We start from the raw sequence: 26362 nt of genomic DNA on the forward strand, positions 1-26362 counted from the left end.
CCATTTGTTGTTTTACGAATCCATTAGCGTTTCGAATGTGACGCTTAAATTCGGTGAATCCGATTGTCCATATACGGTGCTCTCGGTTAATGAGCACATTCATGTACAACATGACTAAGCCGAAATATTCTGTTAAATCGGTTAGTCACAACCACAACTACCCTTCCAGCTACCTATCGATAAAATTAGTGAGGTATATGCACAGTGCAGTGAAGCTGAGTGACGTGCCAAATAACAGAAGAATGTGAAAGGGCGCTCTTGAAGTCGTTACATTAAGAGATAACTGTGAAACATGCGCAGATACACGAAGATAAAAGCCACGCGATGGGCTCTTATCGTCCTTTTCGCACTGATTTCTGACACCGGCTGTCACACGAGTCCTGTGGTCGCCATGCTGCCGTCACCGGTACCACTCCAGCTGCCAGCAGCGATGGCAGGTAAGCATTAACAACCAAACACTTGTTTTTATTAGGCACTGAACACGTGGATATTGTCACAAGAACTCGCTTTTTTCGTAGCCTTGGGTTTAGTCTCATCCGGAGAACTCTTGAAGATACTCGTAGATTCAGCATATATCGAGCATCCTTTACTGGGAAGCCATTAAATACTATATAACGCACAATCTAAAAAAATGATGTTTTTTCCACAGTCAAGAAGGGGAGAGAGATCAAACAGCATCAAAAATATGAGAGGTTAATATCAATTTACTCAGAGTGGTTGCTTCGGTTTACCTGCAGAAAAACAATTAGTTTCCTCTCTGTTAAATTTTTATCTGTTGGTATTTCAGAGAAACTGATAATCACAAACGTAAATTCAGACTTAATGACTAAAAATTCCGCTTTATAAGAAAAATGGCAGTGACATAATCTTCGACATTTTGAAAATTTTGTCGTCTTTATGTCTGTCTGTCACTTGTTAACGTGCATTACCGAGTGTCTGTTGTGTAAGATGCCTACTCGGTGATTCGTATTTATCACGACCAATTTTCTCTCTAAAACCACCTTCGTTGATATAACCACGGCATTGGATGGGCATCTTACTTGCACATGAAGTCCAGAAATGGGACCGTGTGCCTACTGGTACATGCCTTATCAAAATCACCACACTTCCCATTAAGAGTCTTCGCGCTTAGTTAGTTCTAATAGATATGAAAAAGATTAGAAAGGAGACACTGACTTCACAGAACTGGAAGGTTTATTGTCTCTCGTAAAAACCACGTTACACACTCCTGACTTCTCCATGCACATGTACTGACGTTCACCCTTATTTCCGCTTGTTTTTACTATTGTGAGGTAACCATTACTTCTACCAATCTTTGCTAAACAACTCGCTTCTAATATTGATGAATTTTCAATCCCGTGCACGAACACAGCAACACTTAACGGATTTATCAAACTTCTCATGGTGAGTAGGCATGTATCGTCCAACCAAGTCTGACATCCAGCCACATCTCCCCATTAGTCACTGCTTTCCGCGCCGCCCACAACAATTGGCACCGACGCAGTTTTATTGATAATTGGGATTGCCCTCCTGGCAGTGCTGCTGTGCCAGGTAAGCTACAGATACCAATACTCAAAAAGTAACTATACCTGTAACCTTATATCCCCCAACTTAAATACTTTCAAAATTAATTTTGAAAAAAGAAAGAAGAACGATCTCCCTGTGGTGATGGAACGGAAGAAAACTTCTCCTACCCAAAATGTGAAGAATTCACTGCACTGATAACCTCAAGATAAATAGCTTTGAAAACACTAACAAGAAAACACCACTCATACTATCAGTCACACTTCCCAACTTTTGAAGAATATTTTAAAATTATACATGAAATGTATCTGCGGAACAACACAAAAGTTTCAAAAAAATGGAAAATGTAGTCCATTTGACATAAATCAAGTCAGTGTCCAATGTAAATATATGGTAATTCAACTAGGAACTAAGGTAAAATTACTCATATATGTGATTATTATTTACAAATACGAGCGAAAGGCTTACATGCACATCGTAACTAAACGCATTAAAAATGCATTTTAGAACTGTTAAATAATTCTGTCCCTTTATAGTTATTGCTGCTGTACTGTCACACTGTACAGTAATCAAAATGAGAAACATATATTCATAGAAAAATTTTAATTTGCCGAAAATTTTATTTAGCTTGGTATTGCACTTATGCTTATTTTATTTTATTTATTTTCAATAAATTCAAGATTATTAGTTTTTACTGTAGTCAGTTGCATTAAACAGCTAACCTAATAAATACTTACATACTTTTGTTGTTTCTCATGTTATCATCCTCTCTTTTTTCCTTTTTCCTTATTACCAGGTATTGGGGTTATTTTGACTAGTGGGAGTCTTGTACACACCTCCACACGATATCACCTACGCCGACGTTTCGCCGACCGCGTGCTTACGCAGAAGTCTAATAGTAGTGGCTAGGCAGCTACCATCTGCATGTCGCTCTGCTGTCAGGGGCATTGACCGCAGTCTCCCCTCCCCTCTCTGCCTAACACCATCCCCGATCTCTGCTGACGCTCGCCGAACCACGGCCGCTGGGTAGCCAGGGGCTATCTCTGCTCGCCATCGTGAAAGTTCTTACGCTGCTGCTGTCCCCTGGCGATAACTCTGCCACTAGCTGTCCTTGTGCCCTTCCGAGCAATCCCAAAGACTTACGAACTCGCCGCTGCTGTGCCGACGCCGTCTTGCTGTCTGCGACTATGGATATCTAGAGGTGACTCGCAGTACTGCAGCCTCTGACCTCTCCAAACACCTCTGAGTCCCACCGAATAGTCCGCTCCGCTGCCTCTCATAGCTCAGTTGTAATGCATCGCTGCCGTTATAGTATCTGCGATGCTCCTGCTCCATATAGTCACTAATTGGACTGCACTGCTGACTGTTGGTGACGATGAGTGTCTGCTAACAAATGAGAAGCGCCATGCCATGCGTCAACATACACTTATTTCCTAGCCGTCACAAACAGCGCGTTATACTGTAACATGTGTCCACAAATTGCTAGGCCACAATTTTAATTAATCTATCACAGTGCTATTAGATACATTTGATTATCCTAATGGCACTGGCTATTTGTGTCAAACCTAATCTACTTAGATTTTACACACTCAGTAATACATGCACAAATTACATCAATCATTCCTCACAATATCACAATTTCCTTATGTTTTTTGACTTTTATTCTTTTTTTTTTCTTACTACCTTACATCTTTAGTTGTCAGATATAGTTTCTTTGTCATAATATCGTTTCTTCACTTGTTCACCTCTATGGAAGGCCTCACTGTGATATTCTTCCAATTCCAATGTGCTAGAATGCGTTAAGATGACTATTTTATAAGGACCTTGTATACATGAGGAAATTTCCTTATTTCATGGCCATATTTCTTAGACTGAATGTTAGTTCGTATTAACACTAGATCCTGAACTCGATACATGATCGGATGCACCATTTTATCATAGTGTTTCATCTTTCCTTTAGCTTTCTTGAGGAGGGTCTGTTCTACTTTTTCCAATATTTCCTGCCATGTCACGTTTTCAGCTGACATGTTCTTCAGCATTTCTTTTATCAAACTATCTGGCGTCATCTCCATTAAATTTTCCACCGGAGCATACTCAGTAGAGTTGTGGGGTGAATGATGTTCAAAGATGATCGTCCGCTGCGTCCACTTGCTATTTTGGTTATGAGAGTAGGCCCTACATAGCCTACTAATTTCTTTCATAACTCTTTCTGTTGAGTTCGAGGGTGCTCTGTACCTGGATATAAATACAGGTTTTATATTGTGTTGTTTCAGAGCGTTTATCAATATTTTACTGGTAAATTGACTCCCACTGTCATTCACTGTCTTCTTTGGCACACACACAGTTTTAAATTAATCTTTCACCACCTTTTCAGGCTTGTTGCTTCCCGTTGCTTTCCTAAGGGGATATAACTTTACACAACGGGAAAATAACTTAATACTTACTAGCAAATAAGCTATCCCCCATACCGACTTCGGCAAACGGCGTAGCAAAGCCATGGCCATTGTTTCTCAAATTTCTTTGGATAATACTGCATGCATGTAACAATTACGCTGCATCATTGTTGTTTTTGATTTCAGGTAAATATCACACGTCCGTAAAGTCCTGCTCGCTCGTCTGGGCATACTGAAGAACCAACTGTGGTGTCACCGCCAGACACCACACTTGCTAGGTGGTAGCCTTTAAATCGTCCGCGGTCTGTTAGTATACGTCGGACCCGCGTGTCGCCACTGTCAGTGATTGCAGACCGAGCGCCGCCATACAGCAGGTCTAGAGAGACTTCCTAGCACTCGCCCCAGTTGTACAGACGACTTTGTTAGCGATGGTTCACTGACAAATTACGCTCTAATTTGCCGAGACGATAGTTAGCATAGCCTTCAGCTACGTCATTTGCTACGACCTAGCAAGGCGCCATTATCAATTGCTAATTATCTTGTGATGCATGTACCGTCAGACCGATGTTTACCAATAATGGATTAAAGTTAAGTATTCCAGAAGCTACGTACCTTTTTTGCTAGTATAATTACTTTACCTGTTCCAGACCTCACGCCAGCCTGCGTGAGCTTAAACGCGTGCCTTTCGGCTATCTCCTAGTGGCTTGGCTGTCTTGCCAAGTCACAACACCAACAATCTCTTTTTAACTTATCGACAATGAGAGCGAAATGTCCGCAACTTAGGTGTTAGTATTTAACATGTTCGTCAGTTCTTTCCTCTGGGATGCATGCTCTTCATTCATCCTTATCTTCCCTTGATCTGTGGTATAATACTGGGTCATATATCAAGAAGATTTTCATCATATGGTCTTCCCCAGCAGTATTACAATTTCCTTTAATTAATTTCGATTTTGGGCCTCCATTTTGTTCTCTTATAACATCCCGTAGCCATGATTTTATAAATTTTTCGTGTGACAATCCCTTTATTAAGCAGACAGTCTCTTCTGTGGTCACCTCAGGAACCTATTCGTCCAGTCCTACTGGCAATCTTGAAAGTGCATCCGTAACTACCTGTTCGCTTCTTATGATATATTGCACCTCAAAATTAAATTCTTGCTACGCTAACGACCATCTGATTAAACTTCCATGTTCCAATTCAGTTGTCAGAAAAATAATTGGGCCTTGTGGTCAATCACTACGGTTGCTTTTCGGCTGGCGAGATAGTATATAATCTTTTCATATCCGAATACTATTGCTAACGCCTCTTTTCCCGTTACAGATACATGGCTGTTTAACATCTTTATTACCTCCTTCTCATTTCCTTCTTCCTTGTGATTGGACTTGGACTTGATTCCCAAATCATAAGCCAATGTTTCACACGATAGACAGAACACATTGCACAGGTCTGGATGAGCCAATATCTGAGCATTACATAGCCCATGTTTGATTTTATGGAATTCTTCGGCATTCGCGTCTGACCACAACCAGACTTTATTGTTTTTCAGCAGCTCATGCAGTACTGCGCTGTCCAGTGTCTAGTTATCTTGAAACAGTCTATAAAAATCCACGCTGTCAGAGGAAACTCTTCAATTGGTTTCTATTCCTTGGTAAGAGAAATTCCTTATTTTCTTTCGTTTAGTCCGGTTTAGAATTTATCCCATTATGTTCAATCAGATGTCGTAAACATTGCATTTCTTTTCTTCTGAATTCTACTTTCTGAAAATGTAATCGAGTTCCTGCTGCTGCACACCTCTCAAATGCTCCCCTTAACGTTTGTAAATGTTTGTTCCAATCTCTGCTGGCAATTAGCAAATCGTTAACACACACAATTACTTTGATCAGTACTGCTTAACACAGTACCCTGTCCAATGTCCGTATAATACCCCGATACAAATACTTTGAACCAGAAAGGTAACTCTCGGTATTGCTAACAACATCCTTCATATAAAAAGGTTGTGAGCTGCCGTGATTCAAGATGCAGCAACACTTGACGATAGCCTGACGTCAGATCAAAGCTTGAAAAGATTTTTCTGCTTTAAACCTCCGAAGTACTTCCTCCATGTTTACGGCTCGGTCTCTTTCAGTTTCAAATACCTATTCGCTTGTCTCACATCTAAAAGCAAGAGATCTTTCCCGTTCTTTTTAACGACCATCACAAACGGCTGTTAAATTAACTCCTGGCTCATTCGATCAGGTACTTCGGACGGCAACATCCCTTGCAGGTCCTTATCGACAGCTTCTTCCCTTCTTTGACGTATTTTAAATGGAGGCACAAAATATGGTTTGTGCGGTTTCATTTTGATCCGATAAGGCGATTCTTTTAAGACCCCTGCTTTTTAACTGAATACCTGTTTATGTTTTCCTATCAACTTCAACAGTTTTTTTGCTTTTCTAGGTACCAACGTCGCAATACCATTAAATTTCAAACACACATCATCTAGCTTTAATTCGCGTTCTTCTGATTCCCACAGGTCGTTGAATCTTAAAACTAAATTGGTGTTTTTGCAATATCTGTTAATAATCCGTTGTAAACGTTGGCAACTGCTCACAGCTGACTCCCACAGTCAATCAGCGTTCTTAGTTTTCTCCCATAAACTTCTGTTTTCATAAACGGTTCCATTACAGCTTTATCATCGCCAATTATCTCTTCTTCCATCAAATCGTCTTGGTCATTTATGAATCAGTCTTTCGTTATTACGACAACTTTGTCAGTCTCAATCACATTGCAACGTTGCGGTCCCGCATCGTCCGTTTGAGGTCGGGCCGCACCTGAAACTACGGCCTGTTTTCCGTTTGATTACCTGTCAAAAGTTCTAATCCGCTCGCTCTCTCACATGTATCATATTCTTCCCATGTGCGTTACTCTTATTTTCCTCCCGTCTACGGTATCTCCAGTCCCCATAGCCTCTGTATGCGTAGCCACCTCGTCCTCTGCCGCGCTGCATCCAAACTTCATTTCTTCGTTCCGTTTCAACCTTCCTTCTGTCTGTCAACCGGTGGTGTCGAAATTCTCTCTAATTGTTTACCCTCGTCTTTCTTCTTTCTCCAGCTGGGCGTATATGGTCGTTTCTTTATCGAAGGAATCAATGGTGGTACCTACTAAGTGGGTATGAGTGTTTCTCGGTAATCTTTGCACAATCCGTCTTACAACTGCTCTTTCGTCGTATGGACTATTTAAGTACTAGTTCGTTACGTATTCTTATTCTAAAAATTCCGTACCTGTCCCGTCCGAACTCATGCTGCCTTTGCAAATGGATATTAGTATAACATCGTGTTTGCTTGGGATCAATATTCATCCACAAATACTTTCTCAATTTCTCGATATGACATTCGTTTCTTTTCTAGCATCGTACCCCATTTATAGGATTCATCTTCCATCTGACTGATCACATATGCCATTTCCGTATCGTCCAACTTGTAGGTAACAGGACGGGAGAATTTCTAATGAAAGCTATGGGTTGTTGTTCTCCCCATGGATAAAATTTACTGAATTTACAAATGATAATGTACTCAATCTGTGGGTCACTTTTACTAATCATAGTTGTTTGTCGAGCAGAAGCTCGTAATTCCTGCTTCAATTTACTTTTCGCTGTCAGATCGCCCCGATGCTCTGCAGTCTGTTGCAACCCTTGCACAGCATGGCTTACTGGTTCCACCTTTTTCTCAACTTCGTGAAACCTTTTGGGTGCGTTGTCGTTCTGTGGTATCATTTACGAGAACTGAAACCACTACCATACTATCCTTTAACGCAGTTTTCTTTATGCGAATTTTGCCGATTTCGGACTTTTGAAAATACACGTGCCGTTTTCCTCATTCATCGCCGACTGTTCCTGTTTCACCTTTTGTATTTGTTCGATTCTGTCCTTTTCACATTTCACTATTATGGTGTTAATTGTTTGTTCATACGTTCCCTGCTTTTTCCTCTAGTTTTTAAAAAATCTCCCTTCGTAGCCACTGTTGCCACTGACGACTGTAGTTATTTAAAATTTTCCTTCATGAAATGCATTATTTGTTTGCTAAAATCTTCCTGATCTGCTCTTCTTAATTGGTGTTTCTGTCACTGCATTAAAGCCTCCTCCTTTTTTAACTATCATTTCCTTCTCTACCGTGTTTCCCTTCAGTGGTGTGCCCTGACTTTTTGCGCTTTTTATCTGCCGTGCTTCCATGTTCCCCGTGTTGTCCACTTCCACTCTCCTTCTTCCGCTGTTTTCGTAGAATTTCCTAAGGGGCATTCCACTATTACCACGGACGCATTGTCTGAACTTGACTTTCAGTTAATGATTGATTTGAAGTACTTCACCCTTCATAAATGCCACTATCCTCATCTACTTTTCCCTTCGTATCTTTGTTCATGGGAGTGCAAGGTCCCAAATTTCCTCAATATTCCGCTCAAAAACGTTAAAAAAAGAAAGAAACACTTTCTTGTAACACTGAAAATAGTACCTTCTCACAAGCAGATTTCTTCACACAGTTTCCTACTTCAGAGCTACTGCCGACCGCCTTGCGCTGTGGTTAGTTTCTCTCCTAACTTTTCAGAGACTGTTAGTAACCTAGACATTTGCATTACTTACTCTTTATTCTCCGGTCACCGGCTGCTGCTTAATGTTGCTGTTCTTGTTCCCACTGTCAGTTGCGTGTAGCGCCGTATCATCTGGTTTTTGTATCCCAGTTCTTCGGCGTTTCTTCCACCTATCGCCATATTGGTTGAAGCGTTCTTTCCTCCGAAGATAACTACGGGTTCGAAAAGTCCTTTCAAGAGTCGAACTGTAAGGTGCATACTCGCTTATTCGTATCGATCACGGTCAAGTTTCTTTCTCTCTCTAAAATCACCTGTGTTGATATAACAACGATAGGATCAGTGTTTGTGTTGCAAATCTTAGAGTGGGCATCTTAGTTCTAAGTAACAGACACCAGAAGGCCAAAAATGGGGCCGTGTGCCTATCGGTACATGCCCTACGAAAATCAACACACTTGTCATAAAAAATCATCACACTCAGTTAATTACAATAGATATGAAAAGGATTTGAAAGGAGACACTGACTTCATAGAACCGAAAGGCTTACTGTCTCTCGTAAAAACCACGTTTCACGTTGCTAACGTTTCTACGCACATGTACTGACGTTCAGCCTTATTTCGGCTTGATTTTAGTATTGTGAGGTAACCATAGCTTCTACCGATCTTTGTTAACGACTCGCTTCTAGTGCTGATGAGTTCTCAATCCCAAGTAGAAACACTGTAACATTTAACGTATTTATCGATCTTCTCACGATACGCTGGTATGCATCGTGCAACCAAGTCTGACATCCAGCCACATCCCCTCACTACTCACTGCTTTCCGCGCCCCCCGTAACGACTGGCGCCGAACAGAGCTTTACGATCACTGTGGCTTCCCTTGGTGACGGTGCTGCTGCACTGGTCACTGGATGTAAGGTACAGATAACGATACCCAAAAAGCAACTGTATCTCTTACTGGGAGGTGAATAAATGAAGATTGTAGTAGAACATGAAATACATGGTTATGTTTTGTCCTTATTACTGTATCCTGTCAACCACCTGCGAAGAATTCCATTAGAATATTCAGGCCAAATGAAAAACTGTTACAGATTGTACAAAGCTCTTACACATATAAACACCACAAAACCACAAGGTACAGCATGGCATTCAAACGTGGGCTATGTGACATGCAGGTATATAATGAACTAGTAGCCAGTCCAGATGCACCAAAGTAGTATAACTACATTTGCTATTAAGGCGAGGTACTGGCAGTATTGAAGTTGTGAGGACGGGTCGTGAGTCGTACTTGGGTAGCTCAGTTGGTAGATCACTTGCCCGCGAAAGGCAAATGTCCCGAGCTCGAGTCTCGGTCCGGCACACAGTTTTAATCAGTCAGGAAGTTTCGTATCAGCGCACACTCCGCTACAGAGTGAAAATCTCATTCTGGGGACATTTGCTATTATTTTACTTGTTAAATATCGGTTCTATCTCTGTATTATATTGTTGATAGCTAACCATATTTATCTAAAATTTCAATTATTTTATCTAGATTTAAAATTTATTATTGTCTAATTTATTTGAGCTATACTGATTCAACTGGTCTATTTAGTTTATTATGAAACATTTTCTTTTAAGAGAAACCTGTAATTTACAATGTTCAAAAACCAGTTGCTTATAAAAAAAGGTATTGAGCTAATGATTGCTTGTTACCATTGGGTCAAATCCCATTTCTAACATCTAATTTCCCTCTTTCTAGCACACATTTTCCTTTCCTAAAAATCATTAGTAAACAGTCATAATTTTCTCCCATGATAACCTTCTATTATTTTCACCTTTAACCACATTTCATTCCATGAATTATTGTTGTGATTTTTATGACCTAAATTTTCTAATCTAGAAATTATCTTTGGTTATAGCAATAACATGTTAATTGAGAAATTAAGCAAATTAGAAAAATTCATAACCTACGAAATTTACATGATGTTTATATAAATCCCTGCAGGAGTATACATAGTATTAACAAAACACTCCATCTTATCTTTTCAATTTTTCACTTATCTGACTTAAACCAGGTTACTACTTGGTTCAGAGTGATTCCATTAACAGTAATTTTGACATTTTCCTCATTATAAACTACAATTTGCATACAGATTTCACTAATTGTTAGTACAGTTATCCATACGTAAAACCTCTAGATAATATTTCCTGGAGTGCACGATTAGCATTCATTCGCCCATCACCTCAGTGGCAAAGTACATGCTCAGCAAGCATGAAGGCAATAGCTCATTCTCAAAGTGTGTTGTTTATATTCATATGATCAACTTGGTTTTAGATAAAGTAGTAAAAACATGGGAAAACACATTAAAAAACAGAGGCACAAAGGGTATAAGGATGGGCCAAGGAAAGAACAAATTTGAAGTAAAATGTTTAGCCTTTGCGGATGATATGGCATTGATAACTGAAAACCGAACAGACCCAACAGTTATGCTTGATATGTTACACGAGATTGCTGAAAAGACTGGGCTAAAAATATCCTACGAAAAAACCGAGTATATAGAACACAAGCATAATACAGAAAAGTTTATGAAAACAAAGTATGGAAAAATTAAAAGAGTTGATAGATTCAAATATCTGGGGGAGTGGATCCAAGCAAATGGACTGGATAACACAACAAATAAAGAAAGAATAAAAAAGTTGGAATTTGCATATAAATTAACACAAAACTACTACAATAAGAAATCAATATCCATACAAGCAAAGATTAAACATTATAATTCAGTTATTAGGACACAGGCAACATATGGATCAGAGTGCCTAACACTGAATAAGAAAGGCGAATTAAGAGAACTAGAAAAAAGAGAGAGAAAAATATTAAGAAAAATTCTGGGTCCTGAGATAAACAAGGAAAACAGGTGGATTAAAAGGAGAAATAAAGACGTATTCAAAAACACAGAAAAGAACACAGATACAATGAGGAAGAGACAGCTAAAATTTTATGGACATTGAAAAAGAATGGAAGAAACGCGGATTACAAAGAAAATTTTTAATTACGTTAGTAAGCTGAAAAACACTGTAGGATGGATAGAAGCAGTAAAGAAAGACGCCAACAAAATAGGTGTTACAGAAGAAATAATACGTGACAGGAATAACCTTAGGCTACTTATAGAAAACGCAAACTATGAAGAAGATGCGCCAAAACCTCGACCCAAGAGAGTGTGGACAGATGAGCAGAGACGAGCAGTTGGCGAGAAAATGAAGAAGTACTGGGAAGAACGGAAGAAAAAGAAACACCATAAGTCTTAAGTTGTATGCGGTCCATAGCTGGCCAAATTCATAATAATAAAAAAAAGATCAACATTTGAATGTTAAAATCTATGTTTATCACCAACATGTAAGAACCTCTGTTTCAGAGTTAGTAGTCAGTATAAACATGTTTATGTACTTCTTTAGAGATACCATTGTATTATCCAAAGAGCTAGCAGAACTTAAGTGACCCACTCAGTAAATCATCAATAATTGTAACCGTAATTAAAACTGCAAATTCGGGAAACATGATGTGTAGAGACACAGGTGGTGTTACGGAACTTTTTAAGAAATCTGTTGGCCTTTTAGTGTGATTTATCTTATAGCAAAGGATGCTATGACCCCATGAAAAAGCGTAAATAAATACACAAAATTTAACAATGGAAGTGCCTTGCTTCTGGTTAGATAAAGAAAATAAAGAACAGGAACTGGGACACAGTAGTAGCATCACAATTATTAGTAATATTAATAGGAAGGAGGGGAAATTTAAGTAGCAGAAGGAAAAGAGATATTTGATTTACTCAATAAGTTTCATTAAATCAAATATCTCTTTTCTTTCTGGTACTTAAATAAATAGTGTAAATGTGACAAAGAAATATAAGAAAGGGAGGGAGTAAATAAAATGGAAAAGTATGCAATGTGTACTAACTGTAAAAGGGGAAAATAAGTTTGATAATCAAAAAGGTAGTTTCTCTAGAGACAAAATGAATGAAAATTTCTTACATTGGAAAGGTACATTATTGAGTAGTATAAAAATATGCTATCCTACAATTCTAGTCAATAGCATATGAATTCCATTTTATACTGGGTACAGAAACTTGATGCCCATGGAATGATAAAATTGATTTCAGTACAGAAAGATTTATTTATTTACTCTTTTATTTGTAATGAAAAGTTGAATGACATTAACTTTCTCAAAAAAAATAGTGTAAAACTGCATGGTGTATTGAATATACCTTGGGGTATTTAGCCACAAGAGCTAACACAAGTAATTCTGAAGTGGGTACGAGGCAAGCTGGAATAAAAGAGAAAATGAGATACATTGTAAGTATATCAAGTAATGAAATACAAGATTCAGCAAAAATTTTTGATGCAAAGGAGATCTGTATCTTATTAAAAACCAGGTTTAGTCAAAGATTTTGAATATTTGTTGGAATTATAAAGCTATGATCTTTTTTACCTTTTTTCATTGGACCATACGTTGTTCCTTTCCCTAAGAAAGATTCTGTGAGAAAAGACATAAAAAATGCTAGAATGGAAAATATTTGGAGAATCTAATAGCTGTTATGACAACTGATCTGCAGAAGTAGGTGAAAGGAAAATGTGTGTATGGAAGAGGGGGGAGGAGGGGGGCAATCTGAGTTCTGTTAGATGCCAGAAAATTAAATGAAGTGGTAAAAAAGAAACTGAGAGACCTACCAGTGTTGATGGAGTCTTACAAAAATCATGGTTCTAAATGTCTCACCTCTTGTGATGTGACGTGTGAGTACTGAAATATCGGTTTAGCTTACAGAAAATGTGCTGCTGATTTACATAAAGGGAAGGGTTAACAGTATTTCGACGTACCATTAGGATTAAAGGTGTTTTTTGTGAGATTATTAGGGCTGTTGACAAAATTTCAGGAGATGAAATACATAATAAACTAACAGAACATGTAGATGACATCGTATGACGCCACAAAACTTCAAATGGGATTCTAAGAGCAGCCCAGACAGATTTCTATGGTGGATGGGTACAATAACAGTCAGAGCTGCGACAGAAACGATATGTGTACATGGGTGGCGCATATGTAGTGTCCTCCACAAGTTACAACCGATCAAATCTGTACCCCCTCCCCCCACTCCCTGCTCCAGAACTAGCAAAAATGCATGGGTTTCAGCGACACAACACAAGCAGCTACCAATACAGCTAACAATGACGTGGCAGAACGTAGGCACAGAACGTTAAAGGCGTCCTTAATCTGTCATAGAGGCACTTCCCTTAGCCCTCTTAGGACTCCAAATGGTGTACGAAAATGACATTGGTGCTTTCGTGGACGAAATGATATATGGTATCCCTCTACGAATTCCAGAGGCTACTTAGAGCCTGAACCATTACCTAATATGGCATAACTTCTGCAGCTGGTGCATATGTTTAAACACCTCAGCACCGGTAGACACTGCCCGCCATCTTCTCACCATGGCAACCCTCAGCTAATTATATACAAAAACGAGCACAGCTGTTTGTTTTTGTTGCTGCTTATGGACTTAGTCAGATCGCCACAACAGCCGCCGTACATGAGCTCATTCTTAGTGTCGAGTAGAGGGGATCACGCCATGGAAATTCAGTAACAGGTGCATCCTTGAAAGTATCCACCGACAACGTCAAACTGGCTGGGATTTTAGCATCAATGGTGCTGGGTACCTCACCAGCACGTCACACCACAAACTGCCCAGAGTCATCGGATCGTACTTACAGACCCCACCGAACCCTGCCTCAGAACTTGTGGACGCGCAAGCGACAATCGACCAAAACAAGAGCCGGTCACAGAATCAAGTTTAATGAACCAAGACGTTCCGGGTGTTCCACACTGTAGCAAAGGTGTGCGGGTGGGGGGGGGGGGGTGTTTGAGGGGTGGGGGGCTGGGACGGGGCTCAGGGGTGAGGAGGGAACGCTATAGGGCACTGATAAAATTTATATACTTGTGTGTTGTGAGAATATAAACGTACATGTGAACTCCCTAACATGCTTAGATTTGTTAATCTTTGCTGCAATAATTTTAAGTCTAGTGCGACTCCTTCCAGTTTATTTATCGAAAGTTCTTATATTCTTTAACGAAAACTAAAAAGGTAATGCTACACATTTATGGGTGATGTACAGTTATTTACGTGGTTAAACTAAGAGGCTACAAACAGGTAATACAAGTCGTACATCAGAGTTCAATGCAATGCCTCATCTCGTTAATAGAAAAATAATAGATTATGTAGCGTTTTCAACAAACAGAATCTTTGCATACGTTGAGTCACTTGTTGTTGAAAAACAAGCGACAGAAATGAGATTGTGATACACCACAAAGGTCATTAACAAACTCGTTATCGCAAATATTGTCTGTCAGATGAAATCTAATCTACTATGTTGAGATTATGTACCACTCAGGCTTAAGGTTGTTGCTTGAAGGACTTCAGGCACTGAAAACAAGTCGCATCATTGGGAGCCTTCGAGCGTGGTGTGTCAGCCATCATCTACATCTACATACAGGGTGACAATTGTTGAACTATATGAAGAAAACGTAAATTAGTCACAAACTACCACGTGCACATACTTTATTCAACACGTAAATACGACATGTTCAATGTGCCTGCCATCATTGGCGTTGGTGTGGCGCAAACGAATAGCGAAATTCTGCATGACCAGCTGAAGTATCAAAAAATGACTGTTTTCAGCTAAGCAATGACTTTGGTGTTATTGCTGTACACCTTGTCCTTCACATAGATCCAAAAAAAGAAGTCGCATGTGTTCATATCCGGAGAATATGGCGGCCAATCGAACCAATGCCTCTGGCCTCTGAGTACCCCAGAGCCAGAATGCGGTCCCCAAAGTGCTCCTCTCGGACACCAAACACTCTCCTGCTTCGATGGAGCCGAGCTCTGTCTTGCATGAACCACATATTGTCGAAATCAGGGTCACTTTGGAAAAATGGGAATGAAATTATCTTCCAAAACCTTCACGTACCGTTCGGTAGACACCGTACCATCAAGGAATATCGCACCAAATCTTCCCTGACTGGACATTGCACACCACACAGTCACACGTTTATTTTAATTGCGTATTCTCAGTAATTCACTTCCTTGAATGCAAAATGACATATCTCCGTGCTGAAAGTCAGGCATGGAAAATGCAACCTTTTAAAAACTGCTATCAATCTCATATCTATTCTTCATTTCTTTTTTAAATACGATAATTTCATCGAGATATACCTTACAGTGTTCTGCTATCAATCTCATATCTATTCTTTACTTCTTTTTTAAATACGATAATTTCATCGAGATATACCTTACAGTGTTCGGCTTCAACCCCCTTAAAACTACATCCAGCAACTACTGAGAGTGGTTGAAGCGTGTTTGAAACCTAACAGCTTCTGCCAATACTGGTAAGGACACCTAGGTCCCGTTGATGCAGTTTTCGGTCGGTCCTCTGGCAGTAATAATCGATGAGACACGCTACATGGATCTATTGTGGAAAAATATCTACATGGTCCCAAGTTACCCAGGATTTCTGTGATTTTTGGTATCAGACAGACATCTACGATTTCCCACTGTTTAGTTAATGCTGGCTATAAGAGATTCTATATTTTCTCATATGATCCAAATATCTTTCTTGCCCTACATCTACATACATACTCCGCAGTCCACCATACGGTGCGTGGCGGAGGGTACCTCGTACCTCAACTAGCATCTTCTCTCCCTGTTCCACTCCCAAACAGAACGACGATAAAATGACTGCCTATTTGCCTCTGTACGAGCCCTAATCTCTATTATCTTATCTTTGTGGTCACATGATGACAGTTGCACGTTCTCAGTGATGCCGTCACTCTATCGCTGGTTCATGAATTTTTCCATTGCACGTTGTAGATGACAGCGCACCTTACATGGCTTATGGTAAACAGTGATTTACATCCTGTCAGAATTCTGTCTTATATCACTAGAGTCCCCAGAGATCGATCCCCTCGGCTCTGCTCTTTCACCACCTATTTCCAGTATGAAAACTACACTCCTGTACATAAAACATAATTCTTTACCTAGTTCATTGTCCTCCTCCAGTGGTTCCACCACATCTGATACATTTACAGATAATTCTCTTCCTATGCTAACCTAAAGTATTTTCCTGTTCCTTCCAGTAGTTTATTGTGAATTGCGTATTAATGAGTTTTTACACAGTATAATTGGTTTGTCCTTCACCACAGGCAAATATTGCAACAGGGTATCATTGGAAATGGTTTACTCTAGTTGGAAAAATGTTGTTCCGAGTTCAAGCATGTTTTGCCGATGATCAGTCTTAGTATAGCATTTACACAGAGCATCTAATTCTAGGATCAAGTGGTGTGGTAACCTTCACCTACATACGTCAAAACATCCCAACTGTCATGGAATTGCCTCGCTCAGACCTGAAAATTTAACATCACTGAACCTATTGATTATACATCGTTATCCTCCACTCCGCATACCGTACACTCTAGGGGGGGGGGGGGTTGAACCACATCTTTCACAAGAGGTTAAAACTTGCTACAGACATATGAGACCCTGTGTGCAATAAAATTCTCTTTTCACTACGGTCTGCTGTGCCAATGATGCAAAATTCCACCTTTGCATACGTTTTTGTAGCATAAAAACTTATGGAGGCGCCGTTTGGAGGATTTCTAGTTCCCACTGCCATTTAAAAATCGTTTGCACACTGGCCTTTCCTGTTACGTGCCTTACTTCTGCAGTGTTTCTCTCAGTGTCCTGCTCCCTCACTCTTCAATGTGATCCAGATGTCCTAGTCATTAGAAGACACACTCCTTCTATCGCTCACTTTCATTACTACTTCCATGCTGTGACCACCACGATAGTATCAAACTGGTCCTTTGCAAATTCTTCATGTATCCTGCATGATGCACCAGGAGGAACCCCCCTTAGGCATGTTGCTAACGCCCCATATTTCGATTTCTGATAACTGTATTCACTTTCTCATTATTCATTATTTGATATTCAATGACATTAATGTCCGCCTCCGGTAGCTGAGTGTTCAGCGCGACAGACTGTCAATCCTAAGGGCCCGGGTTCGATTCCCGGCTGGGTCGGAGATTTTCTCCGCTCGGGGACTGGGTGTTGTGTTGTCCTAATCATCATCATTTCATCCCCATCGACGCGCAAGTCGCCGAAGTGCCGTCAAATCGAAAGATTTGCCCTAGGCGAGCGGTCTACCCGACGGGAGGCCCTCGTCACACGACATTTCATTTCATTTCAATGACATTAATCTTCCACAGTCTGTCCAGAAAACACTCAATCTGCGCCCCCGCACTGAATTCTTCATTAAAGAATCTAGAGGTACTTTGCTTCTTATAAGAGGGTATAAGACAATTTCTGAGTTCTTCGAATGTCAGTGCATTCCTTAAATCTTCATAGTACCTAACATATGTATTTGCCTTCACTCTAAAGAGAAATTTTGCTTGATCTGTCCAGAAACCAGCTTTACAGCTGCCAACAGATCATCTACAAATGCTAGCACATCCACCGTTGGTTTACCCAAAAAGGGACTAAGCAGACTAGCGGCAGCTGAATCTAATGTAGGATCAGTTCCACTGCGTGAAGCCCCATCTTCTCTTACAGATTTAAACTTCTTCAAGAATTCTGTAGTACCTGCTTTCAACCTAGCTACTTGCTTTAACAACGACGACACGGCTTCTTGCGAGGTAACCCCAATGTTTTCGGCTCAGACGCTGTGTGACATCTATCAAGTAAACAAAAGTACAAGGAAGAAAACAAAATGGAAATAAAAAAATATGTAGCTCACTGTGACACCAAAATATTTCTTTGAGTCGTTACCTTTAATCATCAGCTATCTGGATTCACTATACTGCCTAGCGTAGTCGACGTGCCTGTGTCACATGTCTCTCATTACTGGGGCTGATTCTGTACAAAGCACGCTGTGGCCCAACGAGTTACCCAACATGCACCTCATTCAGAACAGGCCTCTTGTATTCCCATAAAATCGTCAGAAGTCTTAAGACTTATCTGGTCTTACAAGCTTCACCCACAAATCGCTACGATAATGCAGAAAATCTGTAATCACAGTTGTTAATACAACAAAGCAGAAGAGAGAGAAAAACAGACAACAGTCACTGCACTCACCATTCAGTGATGATGATCCTGCCCATTGTGGGTGTTGTCATCTTCCCTAATACAGTTGGTCTCTTCTCACTGTGGTTGGCAGAAACCATTTCTGTCACCAGCTGGGCAGGTTAATGGGCCAGGAGCATGATGGAAGGTCATAGCTACAGCTATTTCATATATTCAGATATTCCACACATAAATGTGGTGTTGCTAGGTGGTTTTCAGCAGTCCCACGCATGCCCCTCTTTTAGCTCATAAGCAGCCTCTTGTCACAATCAGCATATATCATTGCCTCATCCAACAGGCAGAAGCTGAGCTGATGTTACTTTTTCAGCATCCTTGTGGGGTAGTACCACATCTGCTCCCAGACAGATGGTATGCCACTGTGCTGGACTCCATAAAGCCTCTCGTGTTAGCTGTGAAATTGCGTGATTCAGTGTGGAGGCACTTGAGCGCACATAATTGAACCAAGGATCTCTTAGCAGGGCAACAGCAAAAGGAGCTTCCAGTGACAGAGTGTGCCCACACAAGGCAAGCGAGCACCAGTAGTGTATGCCAGCACAAGAAAAGCCAGCGACAATAGAGTATGCCTGCACAAAGCAAGCGACGGCTCTACACATAGTCAGGCCGATGTAGGTACACTAATACTCGCAGAAGTCAGCCAGCATATGATTCCCCAGTCGGAGAGCACCAGTTCAAAGCCAAGTGGCATTTGGTTCAGGCACAGACAGTAGTTCCATGGCTAGGGACGGCAGTATCTGGTAGGGGCAGCTAGATGACCCACGTGAAAACAGGGTGACAGGTATAAAGCATATCTCGAAGACGGTAGCAGGTAGTGACTGTATCTGCATGTCTAAAACGGGAAGTATTATTGTCTTCTTGGCTTGTCGATGTTTTGAAAGGACATCATTTTACATTTTGTAGGCTACAACACAGCCGCGGTTGGAGTCTCATTCGTGTGGTAATCGTGTCACCATCGGCAGTGTCTGGCTTCCATCTTTCCACTGCATCGGCAGTAGTATTGTCCATGCTGCAGCGTCGAGGCATGAATGAGTGGTAACTTCACCTACCATATGGCCTGGGCGTCGATTCCTGTGGTGTCAACGTAGTCCACATGTAGTTTCTTGTGACTGAACGCCTAGCTGGATCCCATCTATATGACTCTCTCATGCTTTTTACGCCACCCTACTTTGTCGTTAACTGCTAAGCCAGTTATGGATCTCCACTGCCATGTCGAGAGAAGCCATCGCTCAGCAATATGATCAAAGAAGTATACACTAATTGACTGCTCTTGGATCACAACCCTCATAATTTTGACAAGTGTGTTATGCCTTGACTGTAGTGTCTGCCACTGGACGTTGATGACCTTCTCCATGGCCAAGAAACGAACCAGTGACGAAATGCAAAGGCCGCCTTGCAATTTCTTCACCTCTTCTCTTAACCCCCCAAGAGTCCAATAAACTATGCTACTCCCTATTAGAGTACAAGTGCGTTTTCTCGTTGCGATAAACTTAAGGATGGGTGCTTCAGACTTCCCTTCCACTCTCTTGATTTCTGCTAAGAAACAACATGCATGATCTGCTGCACATACAACCTACTTGGACGTTTCACTGCAATTCCATCCATTAATAATTCCCTTTGTTATTAATCCACTGATGATTCTTCCTCTTGCAATGAGTTCTACGAGTTTCTCTCGCCTCATTTGGATACCCTTCGATATAGATATGGTCTACCTCATTAATTTTCAGCAATACTTCATTGGTAACCACATCCGTTCTGCTAATCTTCGATATCCTACATTACTGCCAGATGTCTAGGACAGCTTCCCTCCCCATGCACCCATATATTTCAACGATCCAGACAAATTGCTTTCAAGAGTCGTTTCCTATTTTACAGACTTATGCTCATGCTAGCGAGTAAATATTTTTCTTCAATGAAATATTCTTTTAGCTTGTGTATTCTGTTGCAAACTATGTTCAGCTCCCCACTGCATTAAGGAAGAAATAATTTCTTTCTCTGGTAAAAGGTAATTCATAAGTATCGCAGAGGATTAAGGAGAAGACAGCCTGAAAACAACGTAGACCTACAGAAAACGGCACATATCAGTAGACACAGCGCCTCTCAAAGTTTAGATTCTCACATACACGGGGATGTATTCGCACTAGGGAGCAGGTGTATCAGAACATGAAGACTGATCAGTTCGAGCCTACAGATACGCAAACTAGTGAACAGATTTCCAAACCGGGCTTCTGCAGCATATTACCAGGCAGTTTTTGTCATCGATTTGAATTAATTGTATGCACGTATTGATGTTTGCTGTAAGACCAACGGGACCCATACTGAGGACCTCTAATGTGAGTTAAAAACGTGGAGAGACGTCTTATCCAATGAATGTGTCCATTTTCTGTACGTCTTGCAATTTTTACGCCGTAGTCTTGTGCGACTCTGGAAGTATTTATCTATAACTCTGAGTAAAATGGCACGTCCCAACTTGTCGATCGTGACGAAGTTAGTTAGTTACTTAGTAAGTTAGTTGGTTATATGTTTCCTGTAGCATTTTGCGCGGTAGATAGTAGTGATGTAGAACTAGTCATTTTCCATTCACTTGACAATTTAATTTTGCGTATAATTCTATTCTGAACATTTCTAAGTTTTTATATATATTAAAAAAGAAAAAAAAAGGTATGTAGATGTGAATTAGTAATTCCTATCCACGGTCTTTTACACACTAGAATTCTATGGAAAAGAAGGAGATCTCCAGGAGAAACTTTCTCAGCTTGTTTTCATTCTTTCCATTGTTGTCTGTTAGACAGTTAAATCACTGAATTAGTGATCCAATATTTTTGTTGTTGCATTGTACACCCCTTTTTGTGCGAAGGAAAACTTTAACGTGGAGTAATGAATGTCATTTTTTCTTCTGGTATTTCATTTACGTATATCATTAATCCTTTTGAACTGCAGTGGATTATTTACAACAAACTTTGTGGAGGAATAAATATACTGTGAAGCAATAGTCAGAATGCTCAACTCCTTAAATAGATGTCTGCAAGATAATCGTGGGTGATCACAACATATTGTTCTTACAGTATGATTTTGCACAATGAAGACTTCCTTTGGTGAGGATGAGTTACCCCAGAGCATTATTCCATATCACATTACTGAATGAAAATGTGAGAAATAAGTCATCACACCGATTTGTCTCTCCCAAGGATTTTCAGTCATTCTAAGTGCAAATGTGACTGAATTGAGTTGTTTTAGGAGTTCCAAAATGTGATTTTTCCAGTTTAAGTACTCATCAATGTGGACATTTAAGAACTTGAAGTTTCCAGCGTATTTATTGTTTGCACACCATGTGTTACACTTATCACTCTTGTAGTACACCTACACTACGTGACCAAACGCGTCCGGACAGCCGGCCGGTGTGGCCGAGCGGTTCTAGGCGCTTCAGTCTGGAACCGCGCGACCGCTACGGTCGCAGGTTCGAATCCTGCATCGGGCATGGATGTGTGTGACATCCTTAGATTAGTTAGGTTTAAGTAGTTCTAAGTTCTAGGGGACTGATGACCTCAGCAGTTAAGTCCCATAGTGCTCAGAGCCATTTTTGAACCGTGTCAGGACACTTGGCTAAAAATGACTTACCAGTTCCTGGAGCCCTCCACTGGTGATGCTGGAATTCAATATGGTGTTGGCCCACCCTTATCTTTGATGACAGCTTCCACTCTCACTGGCATACGTTCAATCAGGTGCTGGAAGGTTTCTGGGGGTATTGTAGCCAATTCTTCACAGAGTGCTGCACTGAGGAGAGGTATCGATGTCGGTCGGTGATGCCTGGCACAAAGTCGGCGTTCCAAAATATCCCAAAGGTGTTCTATAGGATTATGGTCAGGACTCTGTGCATGCCAGTCCATTACAGGGATGTTATTGTCGTGTAAACACTCCGCCGCAGGCCGTGCATTATGAACAGGTGTTCTACTGTGTTGAAAGATGCAATCGCCATCCCCGAATTGCTCTTCAACAGTGGGAAACAAGAAGGTGTTTAAAACATCAACGTAGGCCTGTGATGTGATAGTGCCACGCAAAACAACAAGGGGTGCAAACTCCCTCCAGAAAAACACGACCACACCATAACACCACTGCCTCGGAATTCTGCTGCTGGCAGATGACGTTCACCGGGCATTCGCCATACCTACACCCTGCCATCGGATTGTCTCATTGTGTACTGTGATTCGTCACTCCACACAACGTTTTTCCAATGTTCAGTCGCCCAGTGCTTGCGCTCCTTACACCAATGTGTCCGGATACTTTTGGTCATTTAGTGCACATGTTTGTAACGGAATATGTTGCGTCTTTTATAAATGAGGGTGAGACCATTCACGGACAACGAGTCAATAATACCTCTAAGAATTATGTTTACTATTACTTATGTTTCTGTATGATTTGATTGATTACAATAGTTACGTCATCTGCTGAAGAAGCTAACTGTGCTTGTTGTATGTTATACGGAAGATAACTTACATATATGAGGGACAATAGTGCACCTAAGATTGAACCTTGGGCAACAGAATATGTAATTTCTCCCTTGTCAGAATTATGTCCCAGGAGTACACAAGTTGAATTGTTAGTGCTCAGGTTCGTTGATGGTATCATCTATGAAAATTTTGGTACCTATTGAATGGACAAACAATCTACGCACAACTTTCTGAACTCGTTTGGTTCGATATGGTATTATCCAGTGGTAGGCTGTATACTACTAAAAAACCATTTTATGACAGTGAAAGCATAGAGATGTGATTTGTGGACACCTTTGGTAGTGTCGCTGGCGTACCTCAGCGCCGGCATGGTTATCGGCTGGAGTTCGCCGATGGTCCCGGAGCTGCGGAAGAACACGTCGCACATCCCCATCACGGCAGACCAGGGCTCGTGGCTGGCGTCTGTGGGCCTGCTCGCCTCGGTGCCGCCTTCTCTGCTGAACGGCGTGCTTGTGGATGCTGTTGGCCGCCGATGGATGTTGCTGTTCTCTGCCGTACCCCTGCTGACCGTCGCTGTGTGGCAGCGGTTCGCCACCACCTTCTGGGAACTTCTCGCCTCCATCGTGGTGGGCAGCGTCAGCGCGAGCATCATCCTACCTGTGAGTGCCCAGCTGTCTGCTAACGTCTGCCGTGATGCCACATCCTCAACAGGTGGTGACGTCAATGTTTTATTCCGTATTTACGATTTATTTCCTCTGGTTCGGCCATCTGTGGACCACGTTCTTTCAGGCCAGTTTCTTTTCTTCCACTCTTAGCCCCCGTCCAACATTCTTTCACTCACATACTTTGCAGCCCTCTTCGCCTTTCTGGTGATGGTGGTTTTGCTCTGAGTCCAACTCTCTCCTGGACATCTAAACAAGCCTTAATACCAGATTTGGAAGGCATCCAGTTGTACATCTCTGGTTTCTGCATTTTCGTTCTTTCCATGTCTTTTGTACCTCTTGGATCCAATATCCTTAGGTTCTCTTCTGCTCAAGGAATTGCATTATCTCATATGTCAACCGCTCCTGCTTTATTCTAATAGTACAATGAGGTGACGAAAGTGATGGAATACCAATATGCACATATACAGACGGCGGTAGCATCGTGTACACAAGGTATAAAATGGCAGTGCACTGGCAAAGCAATCATTTGTACGCAGGTGGTTCACGTAAAAAGGTTTCCGACGATATTAAGGCTGCACGATGGAAATTAACTGACTGAATGTGGAACAGTGTAGTGTAACGACGTAAGTCTTGTATAAATGATTTTGTTTTGACATATGACCATGTGCAGACTTCGTCACCTACGTCAGTTACAACACACTTCAAAATTATTTAAATTCTTTTTAAAATTGTCCCCTAATGGTTCTTGAACGAAACTGTAATTAAAACATCATCATTTGAGTCGTATGCGCAGAATTACGTCACTCAGTCCAATTGGTTCGCGTAAACTTTTTCCAATTTAGATGTTGTTTGTTTCTTCTCAGAAATTATATTAATGCAAGTTATCTGATTTAATAAGTATTAGAACCACATTGAATAAACTTTCAGGACTCAAACTCGCGATGAACGTTGTCAAATCTTGTCAAATGTATTAATAATTCATTAACGTAATTCTTCATAAATAAATTCTCGGAACACGTATTTAAACTTTAGTAGCATCCACTAGTTTATTATCTTCCTACATATAGACGTGAACCTGAGCCTTGACAAGACAGGACTGAACATTTACAACATGATTAAACTTTCTATAACGTCATTGTTGTAGAAACATTACAAATTCTTATTTTTTCCAGTTTTTAGAAGCACGACGCAACAACTCGGTTTCAGGATCTTCTGTTGCTCTTTGGCTGTCGACCCGCGACGTATAGTGACCAGCAATTTTCTCTCTGGTCCCGGCAGTGGAGATGCTGTCTCCGTTCGTTGCGCCGCCCTCTCCGCACATGAAACATATAAATAAATACAAAACTTTAGATAATTCACAACAATAACAAATATTACAAAAATACATAAACAAAACCCTAAATTAAACTCATATTCACCTGCAAACTGGGCTGATACTGGTGGATGGGTGACGATTCAATTTCGCGTCCCACTACAACAGCTGGAGCTATACGCACGAGACTTTCTGTAGAAATCCACTGTTCCGAGATCCACACTGTCAAGATTGTTCCATGTAAGAAGAATACCACATTTCAGGCATTACCTCCCACCACAGACAATGCAATGACCGACGGGCTTCACTTAACGACCGAAAGCATCGGCGGTTGTGTAGAGTTGTCAGTGCTAACACTTAAGCGACATTAAGTGAAATAACCGCAGAAATCAATGTCCAACGTACGAAGAACGTGCCCGTTAGCACAGTGCGGCGAGATTTGGCGTTAATGAGCTACGGCTGAAAATGACCATCGTGGGAGCCTTTGCTAACAAAACAACGCCGCCAGCAGTGCCTCTTCTGGGCCCGTGACCATACCGGTATTAACCTTTTCTTTTTGGAGTCCTCAATCTTCTAACAGGTTTGATTCGGTCCGCCACGAATTCCTCTCCTTTGCCAACCTCTTCATCTCAGAGTAGTACTCGCAATCTACGGCTTCAATTATTTCCTGGATGAATTCCAATCTCTGTCTTCCTCTACAGTTTTTGCCCTCTTCAGCTCCCTATAGTACCATGGTAATCATTCCATCATGTCTTAACAGATGTCCTATCACAGTGTCCCTTCTTCTCAGAGTTTTCCACATACTCCTTTCCTCCCGATTCTGCGCAGAACCTCCTCATTCCTTACCTTATCGGTCCACTTAATTTTCAGCATTCGTCTGTTGCATCACATTTCAAATGCTTCAGTTCTGTTCTGTTTCGGTTTTACCACAGTCCATGTTTCATTTCCGTACAATGCTGTGCTCCAACCGTACATTCACAGAAACTTGTTCCTCAAATTAAGGCTTATGTTTGATAGTAGTAGACTTCTCTTGGCTAAGAATACCCTTTTGGCCAACGCTAGTCTGCTTCTGGTGTTCTCCTTGCTCCGTCCATCATGGTTATTTTGCTGCTTAGGTAGCAGAATTCCTTAACTTCATCTACTTCGTAACTCTCTGTTTTTCCGTCCCTAAAGACAAATTGATCGTAATCCAGCAGATCCTCTATCTTTTTTCCATTCTTCTGCATATTAGTCTTGTTGCATGAGCTGTTAAGCTGTGTGAAAATTCTCGCACTTGTGATCTCTTGTAGTCTTTGGAATTGTATGGACGATA

The 26362-nt window shown here is 41.0% G+C and overlaps 1 protein-coding gene across 1 annotated transcript in view; it reads left to right on the forward strand.

Annotated features, from left to right (window-relative positions):
• The first annotated feature begins 360 nt into the window (after positions 1-360).
• LOC126259853 (facilitated trehalose transporter Tret1-like) overlaps positions 361-26362 on the forward strand; it is a 118504-nt gene continuing 92502 nt past the window's right edge. Inside the window, exons 1-2 of the mRNA XM_049956908.1 lie at positions 361-437; positions 23416-23732. Of these exons, the coding sequence (XP_049812865.1) occupies positions 392-437; positions 23416-23732 (363 nt within the window). The 5' untranslated portion in view covers positions 361-391. The remainder of the gene's footprint in view (positions 438-23415; positions 23733-26362) is intronic.

This window comes from Schistocerca nitens, chromosome 5 (genome assembly GCF_023898315.1).
Source record: "Schistocerca nitens isolate TAMUIC-IGC-003100 chromosome 5, iqSchNite1.1, whole genome shotgun sequence".
Taxonomy (NCBI): Eukaryota; Metazoa; Arthropoda; class Insecta; order Orthoptera; family Acrididae; genus Schistocerca; species Schistocerca nitens.